This window comes from Mytilus galloprovincialis, unplaced genomic scaffold, assembly GCF_965363235.1.
Source record: "Mytilus galloprovincialis unplaced genomic scaffold, xbMytGall1.hap1.1 HAP1_SCAFFOLD_286, whole genome shotgun sequence".
NCBI classification, from domain to species: Eukaryota; Metazoa; Mollusca; class Bivalvia; order Mytilida; family Mytilidae; genus Mytilus; species Mytilus galloprovincialis.
Genome location: NW_027468200.1, coordinates 1 through 18,056, shown reverse-complemented (window position 1 = coordinate 18,056; position 18,056 = coordinate 1). Strand labels below are relative to the sequence as shown.

Genomic DNA, 18,056 nt, shown 5'->3' with positions numbered 1-18,056 from the left:
CAACGACAATATTCAGATAAGAATAATGGAGGTAAAACAGTTTAAAGACATCCCTTTCTCAGACACATAATATAAAAAAGAAGATGTGGTATGATTGCTAATGAGACAACTCTCCACAAGAGACCAAAAATGACACAGATATTAACAACTATAGGTCACCGTAAGACCTAACTCACTGGAGGCGAGAACAATGCCACAAGAACACAAGCGGTTGTACTCTTCTTACTGTAAACTGCTGCGGCTAAACAGGTGTTTGTGTATACACAATACTCTCCCCCGCTTATTCATAGCAGTGGTGTGGTTCATCATTTTGGATACACAGTACGTTCAATATATAGTCTAGTGTAAAAAAAAAAAACAATTGTTGGTACTGCAAGACATTTTGTTGACATATGTTGAGATTGCAACCCGTGACTCTGCATTTCCTGTCATTTATTGAAGCTTTTGCAGCTGCTCAAAGTATTGCCAATTACAAATATGTATTATTTAGCGTTTCTTTATAAAAAAGGAAGATATTGTTTGAAACAAAAACAAAGACTAAATGAAGTATGTGAACAATTGTAGGTTTGCGTGTATGTATAGACGAAACGTTGATTGTTATGTTAAGAATAGATTCATTTCCGCTAAATATCAAAAGACTAATAAGTGCGTGGGACAGGGGGAAATGCAACCAAAAACGAACACATTTTTTTGAAGTATTTTCAGTTGGTGGTTATATTTCAAGCGTCAAATGATTACAATGCTCCTAAATTCAAAGGTAATATTTGAAACCAGATATTTGCGTTTACAAGGACTTATACATTGCTGTTTACAAATATATTTACAAGCTACACTGTTTAGATCTGTTTATAACTCTAAACTATTGTGGAGCAACAGTGTATGGCATGACAAGCTTAATGATATGTATGTATATAGCGGGAATACTAGTAAAACGTCTGCATGTATGTGGTTTTTTGAAAGAACTAACTTCATTAAAATAAAATAAATGTAATTTTACTTTACTAAAACTAGTCTTTTTAGTTATTGTATCACTGTAGAGACCGAGCCTGTAACTCTGTCTAAAACCAAGTAACTAGTTATCGGCTTTTGAAAGTGTAAGCCCCTTCTGGTTGCTTTCATGCAACAATGAACTAATTGGAAAAAGCATCTAGACTAAACGATTCCTTCGTTATATTTTGACATAAACGGTCAAACAGTGCAAGGATACGTACTGAACGTGGCATTAATGTTTGGCCTATATCGATTTCACTGACACGTACAGCACTTGTTCCTTTACCATTGCCATCAAATTATTTGAGGTCTTTTTATAAGGCGACCTATAGTTGTTAATTTCTGTGTCATTTTGGTCTCTTGTTGATAGTTGTCTAATTGCCATGGCAATAATACCACATTTTCCTTTTTTTATATGAAAGAATGTATTTTGTCTGTTTTAAATGTTTCTGTGAAAACTGTACTTTTCTTATATATATAAAAAAAATATTGACACCGTATGTTTGTGGCATAAAATCGTGGCCACAAGTTAAAAAAAAATTCTGTTTAGTATTAAATTTATATTAAGATCAATTTTATTTGGCAATCGCCAATGGCAGTCAGTAGGGTTAAAGAACATCAGTTGTTCGACCTGTTAGTCAAATGCGTTTTGTTTAAATATACTTTTTCACTTTTTTGGTCTTTTGGAAAATGTTGTTTGTGCTGTTTTAGACCCTTCTACAACGAAATTTGTTTTACATGCACACGTATAAAAATTGCGGTTTTTATCCAACGCAATCATAGGTTTGAACGTAGTTTTCAATTTAGACTCGTATAAATATATATATACATGTATATGTGTGTATGATTCATTGGGAGGTGCTCAAGATAACAGTATCAATAGTAAAAATTAAAAGTAAAGAGAAATTTGTCCTGTTTAAAGGAAGTTGAATGAAAGTTCTATTGTAGATAAGATAATGTTGCCCTACATCCGCTTTCTTCCATCAGGTTAACTAGTTGTTGAAGGTACCAGACTTATAATTCAATACGCCAGACGCGCGTTTCGTCTGTACAAGACTCATCAGTGATGATCAGATCAAAAATAGTTTGAAAGCCAAAACAAGTGCAAAGTTGAAGAGCGTTGAGGACCCAAAATTTCAAAAAGTTGTGCCAAATACGGCTGAGGTTATCTATTCCTGGGATAAGTAAATCCTTAGTATTTTGAATAATGCATACTTTTATATTTTAAATTAAAATTTCTTTTATATATTTGTTAAAAGGCTATTTTTTGTATTATTTGTGTAATAGACATTACAAGAACTTTAACTGTGACACCTGCTAACCGTTAAATAGTAATATTTTCTTAGCATCTGAAGAACTCTATAGAACTGTCGCAATTAATTAGTGCTATTTATCTATGGTCGTAAAGTCGCCACTGAAGAACACTTAAAGTTTCTGTTTATTCTAATGTGTTTAACATTCAAAGATAAAGACAGAGTTAATGTATTTTCTGGTCAGTTTTAAGGTTGTTGCTCGATGTGAAAAGTTGGTTACATGTTTGCAATATATAAATATTGTATAAGAACTCGATGTTGTCTTTTTAATTCATATTGAGGTGTAACAATATTTCGGAGTTTTGTGTGACATCCATTATCACTGAACTGGTATTCATTTTTGTTGAGGGCCAGTGAAGCACGTCTCCGGGTGCAGGATGTTCTCGCTGCATTGAAGACCCATTGATTGCCTTCTGCTGCTATCTGCTCTTTGATGGGTTGTTGTCTTTTTGACACGTTCCCCATTTCCATTCTCAACTTATGTTGCAATGCCTTATCTTTCGGAATAAAATCACAGCCTATAATTTAGTTCATTCGACGAAATTGAAAGTTTGTGATTGGAATCAATATATAATGGAGGTTGGATTGATTTATTGATTGATTGTTGGTATCTGTCGCCTCTCTTTTAAAATGTATCTCTCTCCATTTAATCGGCATATTAAAGAGCCACCGTTACAAATAAAAAAGACAATGCAATTGACCATAGTGCATATACGACAGAAAACCAACTGTTCTGAGAGTAACAGTCTTGAATCACAGTTAGAAATAAAAAAGACAATGCACTTGTCCACAGTGTACATATGCGACAGAAAACCAACTGGTCCTGACTCACAGTTACAAATAAAAAAGACAATGCACTTGTCCACAGTGTACATATGCGACAGAAAACCAACTGGTCCTGACTCACAGTTACAAAAAAAAAGACGATGCACTTGTTCACAGTGCATATACGACAGAAAACCAACTGGAGTGAACAGTCATGACTCTCAAATCAAAATTTTACTGACATTCAAAATCTTACGACTTTTCAAACATTTGAAATTTGTTACTTTTGTTAATTAACTTGAAATTGCGACATTTAAAAAGTCATAATTTGGAAATGAAACTCAAAAGGAGAAGGTCCGGTAAGGGCTAATTTTGGCCTAACATTTGAAGTACGGCAGTTTCCAGTGATAAAAGCTTTTTTTACATTTTGTCAGCGCTGAAAATATTTGTATTGATTTGGTCATTAAAGACGCTCAAATTTATGTTTAGAGTAGCAAATTCTATCAAAAATGCCATAAAACGCCAATTTTCATATTTTTTATTTTTAAAATGTATATGTGACCACATTTGTATTCAACTCATCCTTTATATGAGTTATGTTTTATCTTCAGACAAAGACATGTATATGTCTCTGCTTCAAATACAACATACAATGTACATTTTGATATCAAGAGTGAAAACAAGTGCGACACTTTCATTTAGACGAAAAACGTCTAAAAATTTGCACAAATGCTAAAATTGTGAAGATTTAGTAATTTTGCATGCGTGAATTAATGATACTAGTACCCGAGGCACTTGCATTGTTTTGATGCCTATATTTATGTGACAAAACACACCCAGTGGCCACTAGTAGTTAACTGTTATATTGCTACCCATCTATTATCAGATCGATGTTAAATTGTGTGTAAGTTTGAATTGTGTATATATATATCATTTATAATGTATAATGTAAATGTAGATTTATGTCGTTGGTGTGCCTCGTCCTGGAGGATATTTCTAGCACTGTTATTTCATACATTTTGAATTTATTAAACACGTCTCTCTCCCTTTCTGTTTGGTCCCCACAGAAATTTCTAGTTTTCAGTTTCACACGTTTCAAGGCTTGTTTTGTTGCTTGACAACAATTTATTCATTCTAAATGACGCATGAAGGAATAGGGAACTTGTAAGAATGTTTACATTAAATCAATTTTTATTATTTGAGATATGTTCACAATGATAATGTTGCAGGTAGAAAATCCATTCCAAAAATCTTTGAACAGGTTTGGATCAATCACCAAAATGGAATTTATATAACTGTTTGGGATAAAGAGGGAACCACTTATAGTAAGGCATTGCACATCTCACAGGAGTCCGAGATTACTCTGACGTCCAACGGCTGTTTTGTCAGACAAGATTTTTCGTCTCGTATTGTGTTTTCGACCCTCTTACGTTTCCGACCTAATTTTACTTCTTTTACTTCCCGTGTACTGCGCGTGTCTGCGTGACGTCATAATCGGCTGCTAAACTTAGTAACAATAACAAATAAGTACACGTGTGGCAAAGAGGAAAAAAACTGTGTGCCTGCCATCACTTTGCTACCGTCAACAGTATTTACGACGGACATAGTTGACCCTGACAACGCTGTACAAAACAAACAAGCTGACAATGACAGTGACCATTCTCCATCTGTTAACAGTGAGGCTGGACATGACTTACCTGACACTGGACATGACTTACCTGACACTAGACGACTTACCTGACACTAGACTTGACTTACCTGACACTGTACTTGACTTACCTGACACTGTACTCGACTTATCTGACACTGGAAACATCACATTGATTGATGAAGCAGATCCTTTACCTGACGAAGATGAGACACACATCTTGACGAATAACGAAACACACAAGAGTCCAGCTGGTTTTTTCAAACAGTGTGAGCAAAATATTGGTATTATTGTAAAAAAACAAGCAAAAAAAAGGAAGTATTTGTCAAATATTACCTCTGGTAAAGCTATAACTGAGGATGATGTAATGACTGATATTGTAGAACATTGTAAAAAGCCAAAGATTACACAAGTTATTAACAAAAAGAAATCAAAGAGTGTAAATAATACAAGTAAATGTAAAAAAACTAAAGCATGTGTGGAAAATGATGTTAAGGTTATTAAACCTAAGAAAGCAAAGGAAGTCAAAGTTATTGCTAAAGCAAAAAATATGTCACCAAAACCTGGTACTTCTGGTTTACAGAAACTTATTATTTCAGATGATGACTCATTTGATGATACATGCAGTATTGAAGATACTGATGAGTCACCATGTTGTGTATGTAAGAAACGTTTCCCAGAAGCGTTGAGACAGTGTGTGTCTCTTGTTTTTACTCAGTGGGGTAAATGTATGTATTCTCAATGTGACCACTGGACCCATCTGAGATTTTGTTGTAATGTGAATGTTCTTAGGCGTCATAGTATTTATTATTGTCCATGTCATGGACTTCCATGTCTACAGTATGAAGAATGATATGTGATATGTGTATAGTCAAATAAAGATATCAAAATAATTTTTCATATCTCATAGTTGTACATGTTACCATTTAATTCCTTATGATATACCGTAAGTTTGATCCCTATTGCACTGTAAATAATTTGATTCATGTATACATTGGCATCAAATTATAATCAATTCCGGATTTGTACAACATGTCATTTCCGACTTTTGACCCGTTTATTAGATAGGTCGAAAACACAAGACGCCAGGTTTTGTAAACAAAGGTGACATCGATCTAATGAACTCAAATAAAAAAAAATATTCAAGATCGAAATATATTTCAGATACAATTATTGTATGCACAAGTATACTAGTTACTCCTAAAATATTAGTCATGTCTGGGTTCAAACAGATAAAAGTGGAATTCGGAAAATTTTTTTAGTAGGTCGAAAACACAATACACGAGGATAATCTCGGACTAATCTCACAGCAGATTTATTTGGCCTTTTAAGGTTTCACTGAAGTCAAAATATAGGACACTAAAGAAACATTAAAACTTTGCTTGTATTTCTCATCCTAAAATGAATAAAGTGCTAAACTATGAAAAAATATGTTTAAACATACTATACACACTATGTAATTTTAAATAAACTTGAAATATGTGTGTCATCGTCAAACCTGTTTTGAGGGTGAACACTAAATTTTCCAAAAAATCTGGAAGCCAGTTAGATGACTTAATTTGTTTCAAATTGGTATGAACGAATACTGTTACATGTAATGCAGTACAAGCTCGTGTTAAGTTGTCACAGATATATGTGTTAAAGACAGTTTTGTCCAATTTGTGTATTGTACCTTCGATATTCGTTCACTAATATCCATGAAATTAACTGAAACTCGTAAATCAATACATTTTCTTAAAAATAAACATGTTAGTTTACTAGTTTGAATTGTTTTACATTGTCTTATCAGGGCCTTTTATAGCTGACTATGCGGTATGGGCTTTGCTCATTGTTGAAGGCCGTACAGTGACCTATAGTTGTTAAAGTCTGTGTCATTTTGGTCTTTTGTGGATAGTTGTCTCATTGGCAATCATACCACATCTTCTTTTTTACATTAGCATTACATGTACATAACAGTATTAGTTCATACCAATTTTAAACAAAATTAAGTCATCTCACAGGCCTCCAGATTTTTTGGAAAATTTAGTGTTCACCCCCAAAACCGGTTTGACCATAACACAAAAATTTCAAGTTTATTTACAATTTACACAATGTGTATATATGTTAAGTATGTTTAAATGACCATATGTTCCCATAGTTCAGGACTTTATTCATTTTATGTTGAAAACTACAGGCAAAGTTTGAATGTTTATGCAGTGTCCTATATTTTGACTTTAGTGGAACCTTTACTCAGTTAAGTTGTCTTTTGACTTTAAAACTCATAGTTTTGATATATTGTAAGATACATATGTTAGATATACTTACTTGAAGTAGGATGATATGATGTTAGCTTTAATATAAAGACCAATGTAGGTTTTGGTAATAGTCTATTAACAGTGTTTATGTATTTTTATGGGCACCATATGTGCCCCTTTAAGGTAGCACTACAGTCTAACGATGATTTTTTGAAGATATTTTTTTTATCACATAATTTTGAAGTAAGAATTATTCTGCACAGTTTGTAAAAATCCCAAAGTCATTATCATATCACAACAGGGTGTAAATTGATAATGAACTTATGTAAATAAAAGCACATGGTAATTAATCTAAATATATAGGCATTTGGGAGGGGCTAATATGTCAATCATCTGTTGATACCAGTGTCCAGCTGTTAATCCCTGACCACAAGATAAATATTGTAGTCTTATCTTATTGTTTTGCAACAAAAATAATTTAAATAACATGGAAGTGAACAAAGAGAAAGAAAAATCTAAAAGGAAAAATTCTACAAAAAATGAAATAAAATTAATATAATACTATGGAAAAGAGTGGGAAAGTATTTTTGAAAGCCTCTGACTGTCTGTATAAATGTCTTCTCTTTGGTCTTATTCATTTATATACAGTTTTATGCATTTTAACTAATTTTCAGTTTATGTGTAAAGTAAAACACATGTGGGAAAGTGGATTTTCAAGAAGAGTGTGGTCTAACTCTTGATCTTTTAATGAACATGTTTTTTGATGTACACTTTTAATGTTCTAGCTTATTTCAGACAGTTTATTTCTTTTTTTTTTAAATTCAAATGAAAGTTATTCTTTATATATAGAGAATAATGATGTTAAACATTGATTATATGCAGCTGGTCAATCATGTTATTCTCTTATCTTAGACTGTCTGGAAAGAGGCGGAGCTTTGTCTATATTTAATTACTACATCACAGATGTTGGTCAAATCTGTGACGTCAAACTCCCGCCAAATGCCAAGTTAGTGTTGGACAGTTCACATATAATGCAAAATTTACAGCATTAGAGCATCAAAGACACAAAGTGTGTGGTTCTATTGATATAGTAATGGTATCAGAATACTCCTGGGGTGTTCCCAGTGGATTTTTTGTATTTATATTATCTTTATAGGGGTTCTAAGGGGGGAAATTCAGTTTTTAGGTCATTTCTCAGAACAATTTTTCATGAAAATTGTAAGGAAAAAATGAAAATAGAAACTTAATGATTACCCCCTTTGGCCTGACTTTGATATATATGATTAAAGGGTGTATTTTCTACAATACCGTGTCCCAGTTTTTGGATAATTTGTTTCTAAATGAATTTATAGGTCTTCAAAGATGAAAGGTTAAATGAGGTTTGGAACCCAGCAGTTAAATCAATATATCTTCTTACTGGAGGCATATATCAAATAAGTAAGACACGGTTTTGGTGATTGTATATGGTTGATTAAAGGGATGAAAACAAATTTTTACTACCATTTGACATGAATGTGCCATTTTCATCCAAGTTGGAAGACCACTTTTTGGGCATTTAATGAGCTATATTTTGAAATTAATCAAATTAAAAATAAATTTATATATAGATTAAGAAGGAGTTATATTTCAGCTTTAAAATGAGTTGAAGATTTTAAAAATCCATTGAGTAGTTTTGTAGAAATTAATATTTAAAGACTGTTGATTGGAGTCAGAAAATTTTGACTGTAGTGCTACCTTAATAGAAAATTAGTATGAATCACATATTGTGGCTAAGTTTCAATTAATTGATAATTGAATAACGCCCTACACATCCCATTATTTTTGCCTTTAATATAAATCAAGAATCAATTCTTATAATTTATACAAAGAAATTTACACAAGAAACTTACATTTAATAAATCCACTGTAACATGAAATAGCATTAAATTTCCTTTTCTAGATTTCAAGTTTCAGATATTTAAAACTTTTACTGAATTATTTCATTGATACAAAGATTTGTTATGAAAGTTTGGTGGTAAATGAAAAATTTTTATTATTAAAAAAACCTACTTGTCTAAGGGAGATAATCTTACTTGCAATGTCCTCAGTACTTACTTAAAATAATATAATATATTTATTATATTTCACATTAAAATGCCATATTTTGATTGGCTGATACAAGGGTGTTAATTTACTCTATCACATGGTTGAGAGGGTGACAATTTTTTTGAATATTACCCTCTTGTCTAGACCAATCAGAAATGAATAGTTTAAAGGACAACGAGTTGAATTTACATCAAGTAATGAAATACAATGCTAAAGTTCTACGTTTTGGCTCAGATTTTATTATTTGACTGTCAAAATAAAAAATAAATCATCTTGCTTAACTTTTGTTGATTTTTCTAATACCCGTTAGGTTGTAATATATGTGACGTCATAGAAAATACTTTTAAAATAAAATGAATCTGTAAAAGACTATAATGATAGGAAATTCAGTATAATAAATTAAATAACACATAGCTTTCGCAGTGCTTGACAATGTTTTTCTCTGGTTAACAATCTGCTCTATTACCTTCTCAGCTATGTGTTATTTATATAATGTCATGTATGTGACAAGCTTAGGGCCCAGTTAACCTGAATTGATTGACAGATATAAATCAAACTTCACACAGTTGTTAAACACTTCCTGAATATTTGCATTAAGAATTTCAATTCTGATCTGACATGCTAAAGGGGAGATAATTGATATTTCCCTAAACAAATAAGTATTGAAAGAATTTCAATCCAGCAGTCTATTCACTGTATGAACTTCTTCTTTCTTTCAGAAAATAATGAAGAATATGAACCATTTGTATAAACTCCATGGATTAATTCCATCAATGCTTCAACAGATAACTAGAAGACAAATTCAGTCACTGGCAGAAACAAGTGGTCAAAACAAAGCAACCCTTTATGTTCATGTATGTATTTTATGTAGTATAAAATGTGTCTTTCAATTGCTGTGTATAGTTTTTCCCCTGTATTTGTTGATTGAAACTTCACCTGCCATGATTGATAATTGATTTAGTTGTAAGAGGAAGAAAAAGAACCAAATACATGACATTGAAGAGAGCAAGAAAAAGGAAATCAGCTACAATCTGAACGGGAAAGCCTTGTTAGAGACAGGACAAACAGAGAAAGAAGACATCAACTTGTCAATTCAAAACCACAAGTCTAATAAAACAGAACATCATGGCCAAAGCATGAAAATGACCAAAGAAGCAACATAATAACAAAACACCACTCAGAAAACATTGAAAACCAATAGATTGACCAACATCAGCCTTATCAATAAACATTTTTGTTCTCCTTTCAGATGTTCAGACTACATGTAATTTATCTTGTACTCTTATCAGTGTTAAATTCTACATGTAAATGTCTTTCATAGGCAAGGAAACATATTTTTGTCTTTCAGATCTAGCTGTCCATTAATGACAAAAAAAATCTGAAATCTCTACTGAGATTTTTTTAATATAGTTCCTAAATAATCTTTCTTGTTTTTCAGCATGCCTTAAGAACTTAATCACTCACATAACCAAATGTTCTACTTTATTTTTAGTGGCCCTATTGTGCTAAGATGTGTTCATACTGTAACTTCAACAAGTATATTAGGTAAGTTGTATTGGAGGCTTAAAGTGCCATGGGTTTCAAATAATAATGTTTTGTTTTATTTTATCCATGCTTAAATTTTAGACTTTTTGTAGTAGAAATATGCATTAGCAAATATTTATTTTGTATGCTAAATTGAAGTCACAAAGTCTTGTTTCACTGATATTTTTCAAGGAAACTATTCTGCACAAGACTTTTTTATATCTTATTTTTCTTTTGCAGAAGCACAGTTAGAAATGAACTTGATATATACTTCCACAATTTTACAATCAATTATACTATTGAAAAAGTTAGAACTGGTAACAGATCTGCCATGGCACACTCATATGGATTACCTTTTGGATAACAATTTCTGAATAAAAACTTCTCTTAGGCTATATATGATGTTTTTTAATGCTTTGAATAAATACACCTTATCGCTGTTCGTTTTCCATAACTTGACTTCACAAAAGTTCCAGTAAAATTTCAACAGCATAATAGAAAATATCTTAAGGCCACAATGTAAAAGGGATTGTTGTATGACATAACAAGTTCAAGTGCAAAGCAGAACAGATTTCCAAATAGCAAGAAAGGTATAACTAACATATACATTATATAGGTTCTTATAAACGTCCTTGCAAATAGTGATAATGTGTATACAAACTCATTTTAAAAGGCCTCCATACTAATGATAACTTTATTAAATGTTATTTTTACAGAAATGATGTAGATAATAGTAGAATGACAGACTGTATGGTCAAGGAAGTAGAGACTTTAATTAAAATCAGTGGAATAACTGAAATAAAATCTGTCTATTTTGGAGGTGGTAAGAATTTTGAATTACAAAATTTACAATTTGTTACCAAAAAGTATGGAGCCAATAACATAAAAAAAATCGTTCTGTTTCTATCTTATATGAGACAGGTGTAAACTGTCAAAAATGGACAAGGTCTGTATTATTTTAATGAAGGTTTTTGGTTTTAGGATATAAAGTGACTTAAGTATGATAAGGGTCTAGCTTTTAAGTGAAATTTTGATATAAAATTTCAATTTATATTTGTTTTAAGGTCGAGGTTTATGAAAAAAACAAAAATGCAGTAATGACACCAAGGAAAGATCCTTCTATGTGCTTTTGTGAAAAATGTTTTTTTTTTTTCGACTCTCAATCTAGATCACAAGCAGGAACAAAAAAAAATTACAATAATGTTTGTCTCAATTACCAGTAACAACCCTTTTCTGGTTAACATTTTGTGGTAATTCCAAGTGCTCAATATTTCAAATTCTTAACTCATAAATGATTGTTAAAATATGCTAATTTTGGCAGTTTTTTGTAGAATAAATGGAACTATAAATCTACCTGAACATTCATAAAACTTCAAAGACTTTGCACATACTGATCAACTATCTTTAACATGATTCTACATTTTATTATTATTCAGGTACTCCAAGTCTGGCAGAATCAGGAATGATTGCATCTGTGATACAAGCTGTTCAGAGTAGTGCTACTCTGCCTAAAAATGCTGAGATTACCTTAGAAGCTAATCCCACAACTACAGAAAGAGCTAAATTAAAGTAAAATATATATATATGTAATGGTAACAATCACTTGTTTATGTATGTGTAATGAAATAGACTTGTATGGAATAGATTTTTGATGCAAAAAAGTAAAGAGAAATCACATGAAAATATTTGTACATAGTTTATAATGAATGGTCTTCTTGTTTGACACTGATTATTTGGTGGAATATCAATATGAATATAAGTATATACCAATGAGACAGTAACCATAGACAAATATAAATAGGAATCTTTTCTTAAAGATGGAAATTGTCTGTTACATCTTTTAAGTGAAATAGCTTCTGTAATTTTCCATTCATATGTCTGATTTCTTCATATTGATGTTTTAGAGAATTTAAAGATGCTGGGGTTACCAGATTATCAATTGGTGTTCAGGTAATGTATTTATCTTGTGGTTTTAAGACATGAAAAATCAGTTTATTAATTTTGGGCAAGGTAATAACCTGAGAACTGTTCAATGCTGTGTCTTCAATATCATCAAGTCCATCCTGTGATCTTGGATGGTTTGGCAGAGGACCTTACAACCTGACGTCTAAGTATGTACTTAGGTGAAATAAAAAAAATAAGGAATTCAAAATTACTTATAAGTCAAAAGAGCATTAGTTAAGGAACAAAATAAGCCAAAATATTTTGATAGGTTATATAACTCCTTTTTCGAGATATTTGAGTTTAAAAAATGGCAGGAAAAGGCTGACTCAGACTTTTACCTTATATTTTGCATTTGTATTATTTGAGTCTCAAATTGAAGGAAAAAAATCAAGAATCTGCTTTAAGGGCATACGATACAGTAGAGATCCCTCGTTGATTTTTTCTTGAAAGTTTGGTACAAGGTCAATTTTAATGTGTACTTTCGAAATATGCAAAGAAAAATATACCTTCATGACTTACTTTTTCAGATAATTTTAGCTATGATCATGAAAACACGTATTTTACATATTTTTTTATTTAATTCACCTGTGCACTTTATTGTTGGACCACGTGTTATCATGAATGAAAAGTTGTATTGAGCAATACAACTGCTAACGGAATAACACGTGATGTGCAGTTAGCCAATGAGAATAAAGTATTATAATGAAACATACATCTAATGTAATTATTCAGCTTTAAAAATCCCCGATATGAAAATGTGAAACGATTCAAATAAGAAAAAACTAACGGCCTACTCTATAGGCATTATATGAAAACAAAACCATACCCACATTAAATCGGGTCAACTTAGGCACTACTCTGAACATATATAAAAAGTGAATATTTAGAGCGGTCTTGAACAAATTTATGTCGTAATTATTCAACATAGTCCATTACGGTGTAGTTTAACATTTTATTGGAAGTACAGCTGTTGGTATTAGAGCATGAAATTGCATGATTCTGTATCATTAGATAAGTTACCTAAGCTTGTTTTCGGGGTATTCTCTTTTATTATGGTACATATAATTAATGACGTAGAGGGCAACCATTTATTAAGACATTTTTTTTCAGTTTTCGTTTTTCGACTCTATCAATCAATTTTTTTTTCAAAATTGAACAAATTGGACAATATAGCCTAAGGAACAGGAAACATCTGGATTCAGAATTTTAATTAATTTTGTCACCTGCTTGACCACAACATTTCTTTATGGGGAAAAACATTACCCCCCTCCCTTTCTAACTTTGACGTTAAATGGCCGTTCCCTTACTTTTCTGAATAATACCTCCAATCTAGGAGTAGGTGCAACCACATTGTTTGTCCATCCGTCCGGTGGTCCAAGAAATATTTTTTTCTTATCTAAGATACTACCTCACAGAGTAACTTCGTATTTGTTGTCTTTGGTCAGCAGCTTAACATCATGAGCTACAACGTGTGAACACTTTCTCGGTTAGTCAGATACCTAATTCCTGAGTGCCATTTTTTTCTCTCAATATGTACATAAGGATATACTTAGCACATCAATGGATGCTTTGTTCTATAATACCGTGTTTATGACTGTTTCTTTTTAACTGAAAGTTCTTCTTCATACACATACACTTGGTTAAATTCTAAATTGCCGTTTAACGTTTTCAAGAATGTACCTATTCAAAGTCAGAATCAGTATGAGTCGTTTTCTTTATTTATTATGTTATTTTGTCATTTCGTTGATAGTCTGTTAAATTTATCAGTGAAATTCTCCATACGATTTATAGTTTGCCAAATAGTGTAGATACTAAATATTTATCAAGACAGTACGTTGATACCTAAATTACTTATTGGGCTTTTTGTGTAGTTGGGTTTCTGTCTCAGCGACGTATTATTATTTACATATCTTTTATTCATTTCCTATATGAAATAAAACACATATAAAATTTTGTATGTGGATTTGATTTTTTTTTCTCATTTCAAGTTAATACTGTTTACTTCTTAATTTTAATTAATAATGAATAAATATAACAATTCTTGTGATATGGACATTTTTTTTAGCAGGTACTTTTTTCAAATCCGCCCAACCGGGTTTATGACGTCAATGAATTTTCCGCAAATGTGAATACATCTAAAGCGACGTCGCAAAATGTAATCGTTCTTATTAGAAACATCGCAAAATCACAACGTTCTGATTAACAACGTCGCGGAAACAACATGACAAGTTTCGACAATATTATTATCTGCCCCTGCTACTGTATCGTATTCCCTTAATTTTGGTAATGTATGAGCTATTAAAGTCTAATATAAAAAGAAAAATATAATTTGCCCTGTATCTTAGGGAAAAACCAATGAGTCCTTACATCTGACACAAATTCGTAAACCTCACCGAAAGACATCCTTAAAGTACCTATGACACATAAATTATCAGGAATGGGATGGAGATGTCTTTTTTTAATTTGCTTTAAAACAGTGAACTTGTGACCTGAGGCTATGTATAAACATTACCATTTGACCTACCCTTCTGGAGCCCAATTCTTTTAAAATATTTTATGTTGTTGTAGTTCCATCACAAAATTGAGTCAAAGGTAAATTTTGATTTTGTCTTCATGAATTATGGCCCTTGATTTCTTTTTTGACAGCTACTTATTTAGTATCTCTTTGCCTCAATTTGAAGTAATAAAATTTATTTTCTTTTAGAGCCTTTACAAGGAAGATTTAGAATTTCTAAGCAGACAGCATTCTGTTGAAGATGCAATAAGGTAAATGTTAAAAAGTAAATATTTTGGGTGATGAGAATGATCAAATAATAGGTTGCTTCCAAAAAAAGTCAGTAGAATATTTGTAGTCTAATTTTCAACTGTAATTTGTAATATCATCATGACGTATCACATGTTTATACTTTTAAATTTTTTTTTTCAAATTATAGGAAATTTCAGTTTCTGTTCTCTTATACTTGTTTGCCTCCACAAAATGAATCTTACACACAATGCTTATTACCAGAAAACACAGATCAAGTTCGAAATTGGGTGTTAATGTTGGTTTTTGCCAGTAGCTTTTGGTATTACAGTCAAACCTGATTAAACCGGACCCTGAATAAACCGGTTTCCTGTCCATTCCGGCCGAAAATGAAAGTCCCATATTTTTCCATTCTAAGTCTTTGTTAAATACCCTTTGTAAACCGGACCCTGTGTATTCCAAATTCCGGTCTAGTTATGAAGTCCCAATACTCTTAATTACATTAACTATTACCTGTCAAAACCGGTTTTTTTAATTAATTTAAATGATCGTTATGCAATCAAAACATTTTTTTATACAATATGGCTTTTCGTGATAATCAATTAGTCAGGTGTCAAACTGTGAACCTACAATCGTACAGTAGTGAGCTGTATTATTCATTAAAACATTATAAACGTGTCAAATAAACGAAAAGACACACCGAATATATCTCGGATTAAACTTACGTTTTAACTTGGATATACAAATTTAAATCCCGGAGTAAGAAATTTACATCTTGATTTCGAAATCCTGGGTTCCCTGTTGTGAACCCCTAAACAAATGACCTTGATAATGAAAAACACCCAGATGACAACAGTCAATGAATATTGTACACTGTACAACAACGTTTCGAAAGTGATGAAATTATGTTTGATAATATTCTGGCTTTTTAATCGGCCATTCCAACATTTCAAATTATTGATCATGGGAGTAAATCGAAACTCTCGTCTTACAATCCAAACACAGCTAGCATTATGATGCAAATGCAAACAATGAAAAACGAAGTTAAAGTATTTCAATTTATCAGATGTAATTTACAATATTGGCAGATAAATTATGAAATATGATCAACTTTAGAAATATTTTTACTGTTATTTGAGTTCTGATATAAAATTGTGCAAATATTAACACACCAATTATATATGATAAGGTGTATATCTGATGCTAAAGATTTGTATCCAGGTGATGTCTCCATAGATATCATATTTGGTAGACCTAACCAAACAGTACAGAAATGGAACAAAGAATTACAACAGGTAAGCTTTATGAAAATATTTATGCAGTAAATTCTGCATCTTCCTTGGTTTTGTCATGTCATATTACTATAAAACAATGTGAAAGAAATTATTGGCTGTACAAAACAAAACGGAGATGTATGGTCTTCTTAGCTACTCAGAGAAATTTTGATATTCATGACTATTTTTTGGCCTATTTGCATATTAAGACACCTTGTGAACGCCACTTTTCTGACTTAAATGGACAGAAAACTTTCATATTTTGTAGGATTATTTGTTATCTTGTGTAGTTGACCATACTTTGCTGTGATTATATTTTTGCTACAGTTATTGGTCTCTGACTATCCTTGATCTATTACAGCTTTTTAACTTACAACAGTGTCAAGGAGGGGGGTATTTCTATGACCTAGCAATGCTGTTCAAATTATGTGTTGAGCAATTTCATACATGAGTAAAATTACACTTTTTGCAATAAAATGTCCTAAGGGTAGTGACTTATGCTCAACAGAGTTTAAAGTATTTTTTGTGTTTGTGCTATGCCTGGTAGAAAAAATAGAAAAGGGGACAGCGCACATTAATCTCACTTTTTTCACCATTTATGCAAATAATAGAAACACAATATAATGTTCATCATTTCATGTCATGTTTTGTTAATATCTTGCCTAACGAAAAAGAGTCGGGTAGAAAGTATTTCAAACATCAAACCCTAGAGAGAAACCAGATATATGATGACAAGTGCATATATCCTTCAATCAATTCTCAGTTTGTATAAATTTGTATTTGTGAGTTTAAACTTTGGTATTAATACTAAGTTATAATTTCAGTTATTGTCATTGTGTGATGACCATGTTTCATTGTACCAGCTAACAGTTGAAAGGGGTACCCCTCTGTTTAATTGGGTCCAGAATAAAATTGTGGTAAGTTCTTTATAGCTAAATTAAAATTATAGATAGATGAAATTCAGAATCTTGATACTCAACTTATTTTGAAAACAGTAAGGCATTTAAAAAACATAAATAATAGTCAACACGTCTGCAAAAGCATTTGCTACTTGTCTTATACTGTACACTCAGAGCCATAATTTTGGAAGCTAAGAGGTATGTATACTTGGTGAGCAATATATTAGAAAAAACAACCATGCATGGGCTGTTTAGCAAGTGAAGGTCGTAAAAAACTTCCATCATCATCATCATCATCAGAAAATTCAAAATATGATCATAGAATACCATCTTAAAAGTCAACATTTACTAAAGAATTTAAAACCTTAGTGTGATAAAGTTTCTGAAAGTAAGTAGGTAACTAATGAATTGATGCCAATGTTGAAATGTTTAAAATTGGTGGTAAATAGTACATTCATATACTTTTGTAATGCACAAATTACCAAAAAGAAAAAGCATTTGTTGTTGGCAGAAGTTGGATTGTCTAGAGTTGGGGGATTTTAGAATTATATACATTATAAAGACATTTTTTCTATTGTTTGAAACAGCATATTTTAAAACGTTTGATTTCATTTATTTTGTTTAGTTGTTACCTCAT

At 31.6% G+C, this 18,056-nt stretch overlaps 1 protein-coding gene across 1 annotated transcript; it reads left to right on the top strand.

The window, feature by feature from the left end:
• The first annotated feature begins 4,108 nt into the window (after positions 1 to 4,108).
• Positions 4,109 to 17,471, top strand: LOC143061285 (radical S-adenosyl methionine domain-containing protein 1, mitochondrial-like). The gene is made up of 9 exons (XM_076233722.1): positions 4,109 to 4,232; positions 9,755 to 9,889; positions 10,528 to 10,580; positions 11,276 to 11,382; positions 11,996 to 12,128; positions 12,464 to 12,509; positions 15,208 to 15,269; positions 16,436 to 16,541; positions 17,345 to 17,471. The coding sequence occupies exons 2-9, from the start codon at positions 9,761 to 9,763 to the stop codon at positions 17,450 to 17,452; spliced, it is 744 nt and encodes a 247-aa protein (XP_076089837.1). The 5' UTR covers positions 4,109 to 4,232; positions 9,755 to 9,760; the 3' UTR covers positions 17,453 to 17,471.
• The last annotated feature ends 585 nt before the right edge of the window (positions 17,472 to 18,056 follow it).

Bases quoted from the DNA above. Each gene is read 5' to 3' on its own strand.
- LOC143061285 (XM_076233722.1), top strand. From the start codon at position 9,761: ATGAAGAATATGAACCATTTGTATAAACTCCATGGATTAATTCCATCA. The intron at 9,890-10,527 runs GTATGTATTTTA...CTTTATTTTTAG, and splicing joins AAGCAACCCTTTATGTTCAT to TGGCCCTATTGTGCTAAGAT. The intron at 12,510-15,207 runs GTAATGTATTTA...ATTTTCTTTTAG, and splicing joins GATTATCAATTGGTGTTCAG to AGCCTTTACAAGGAAGATTT.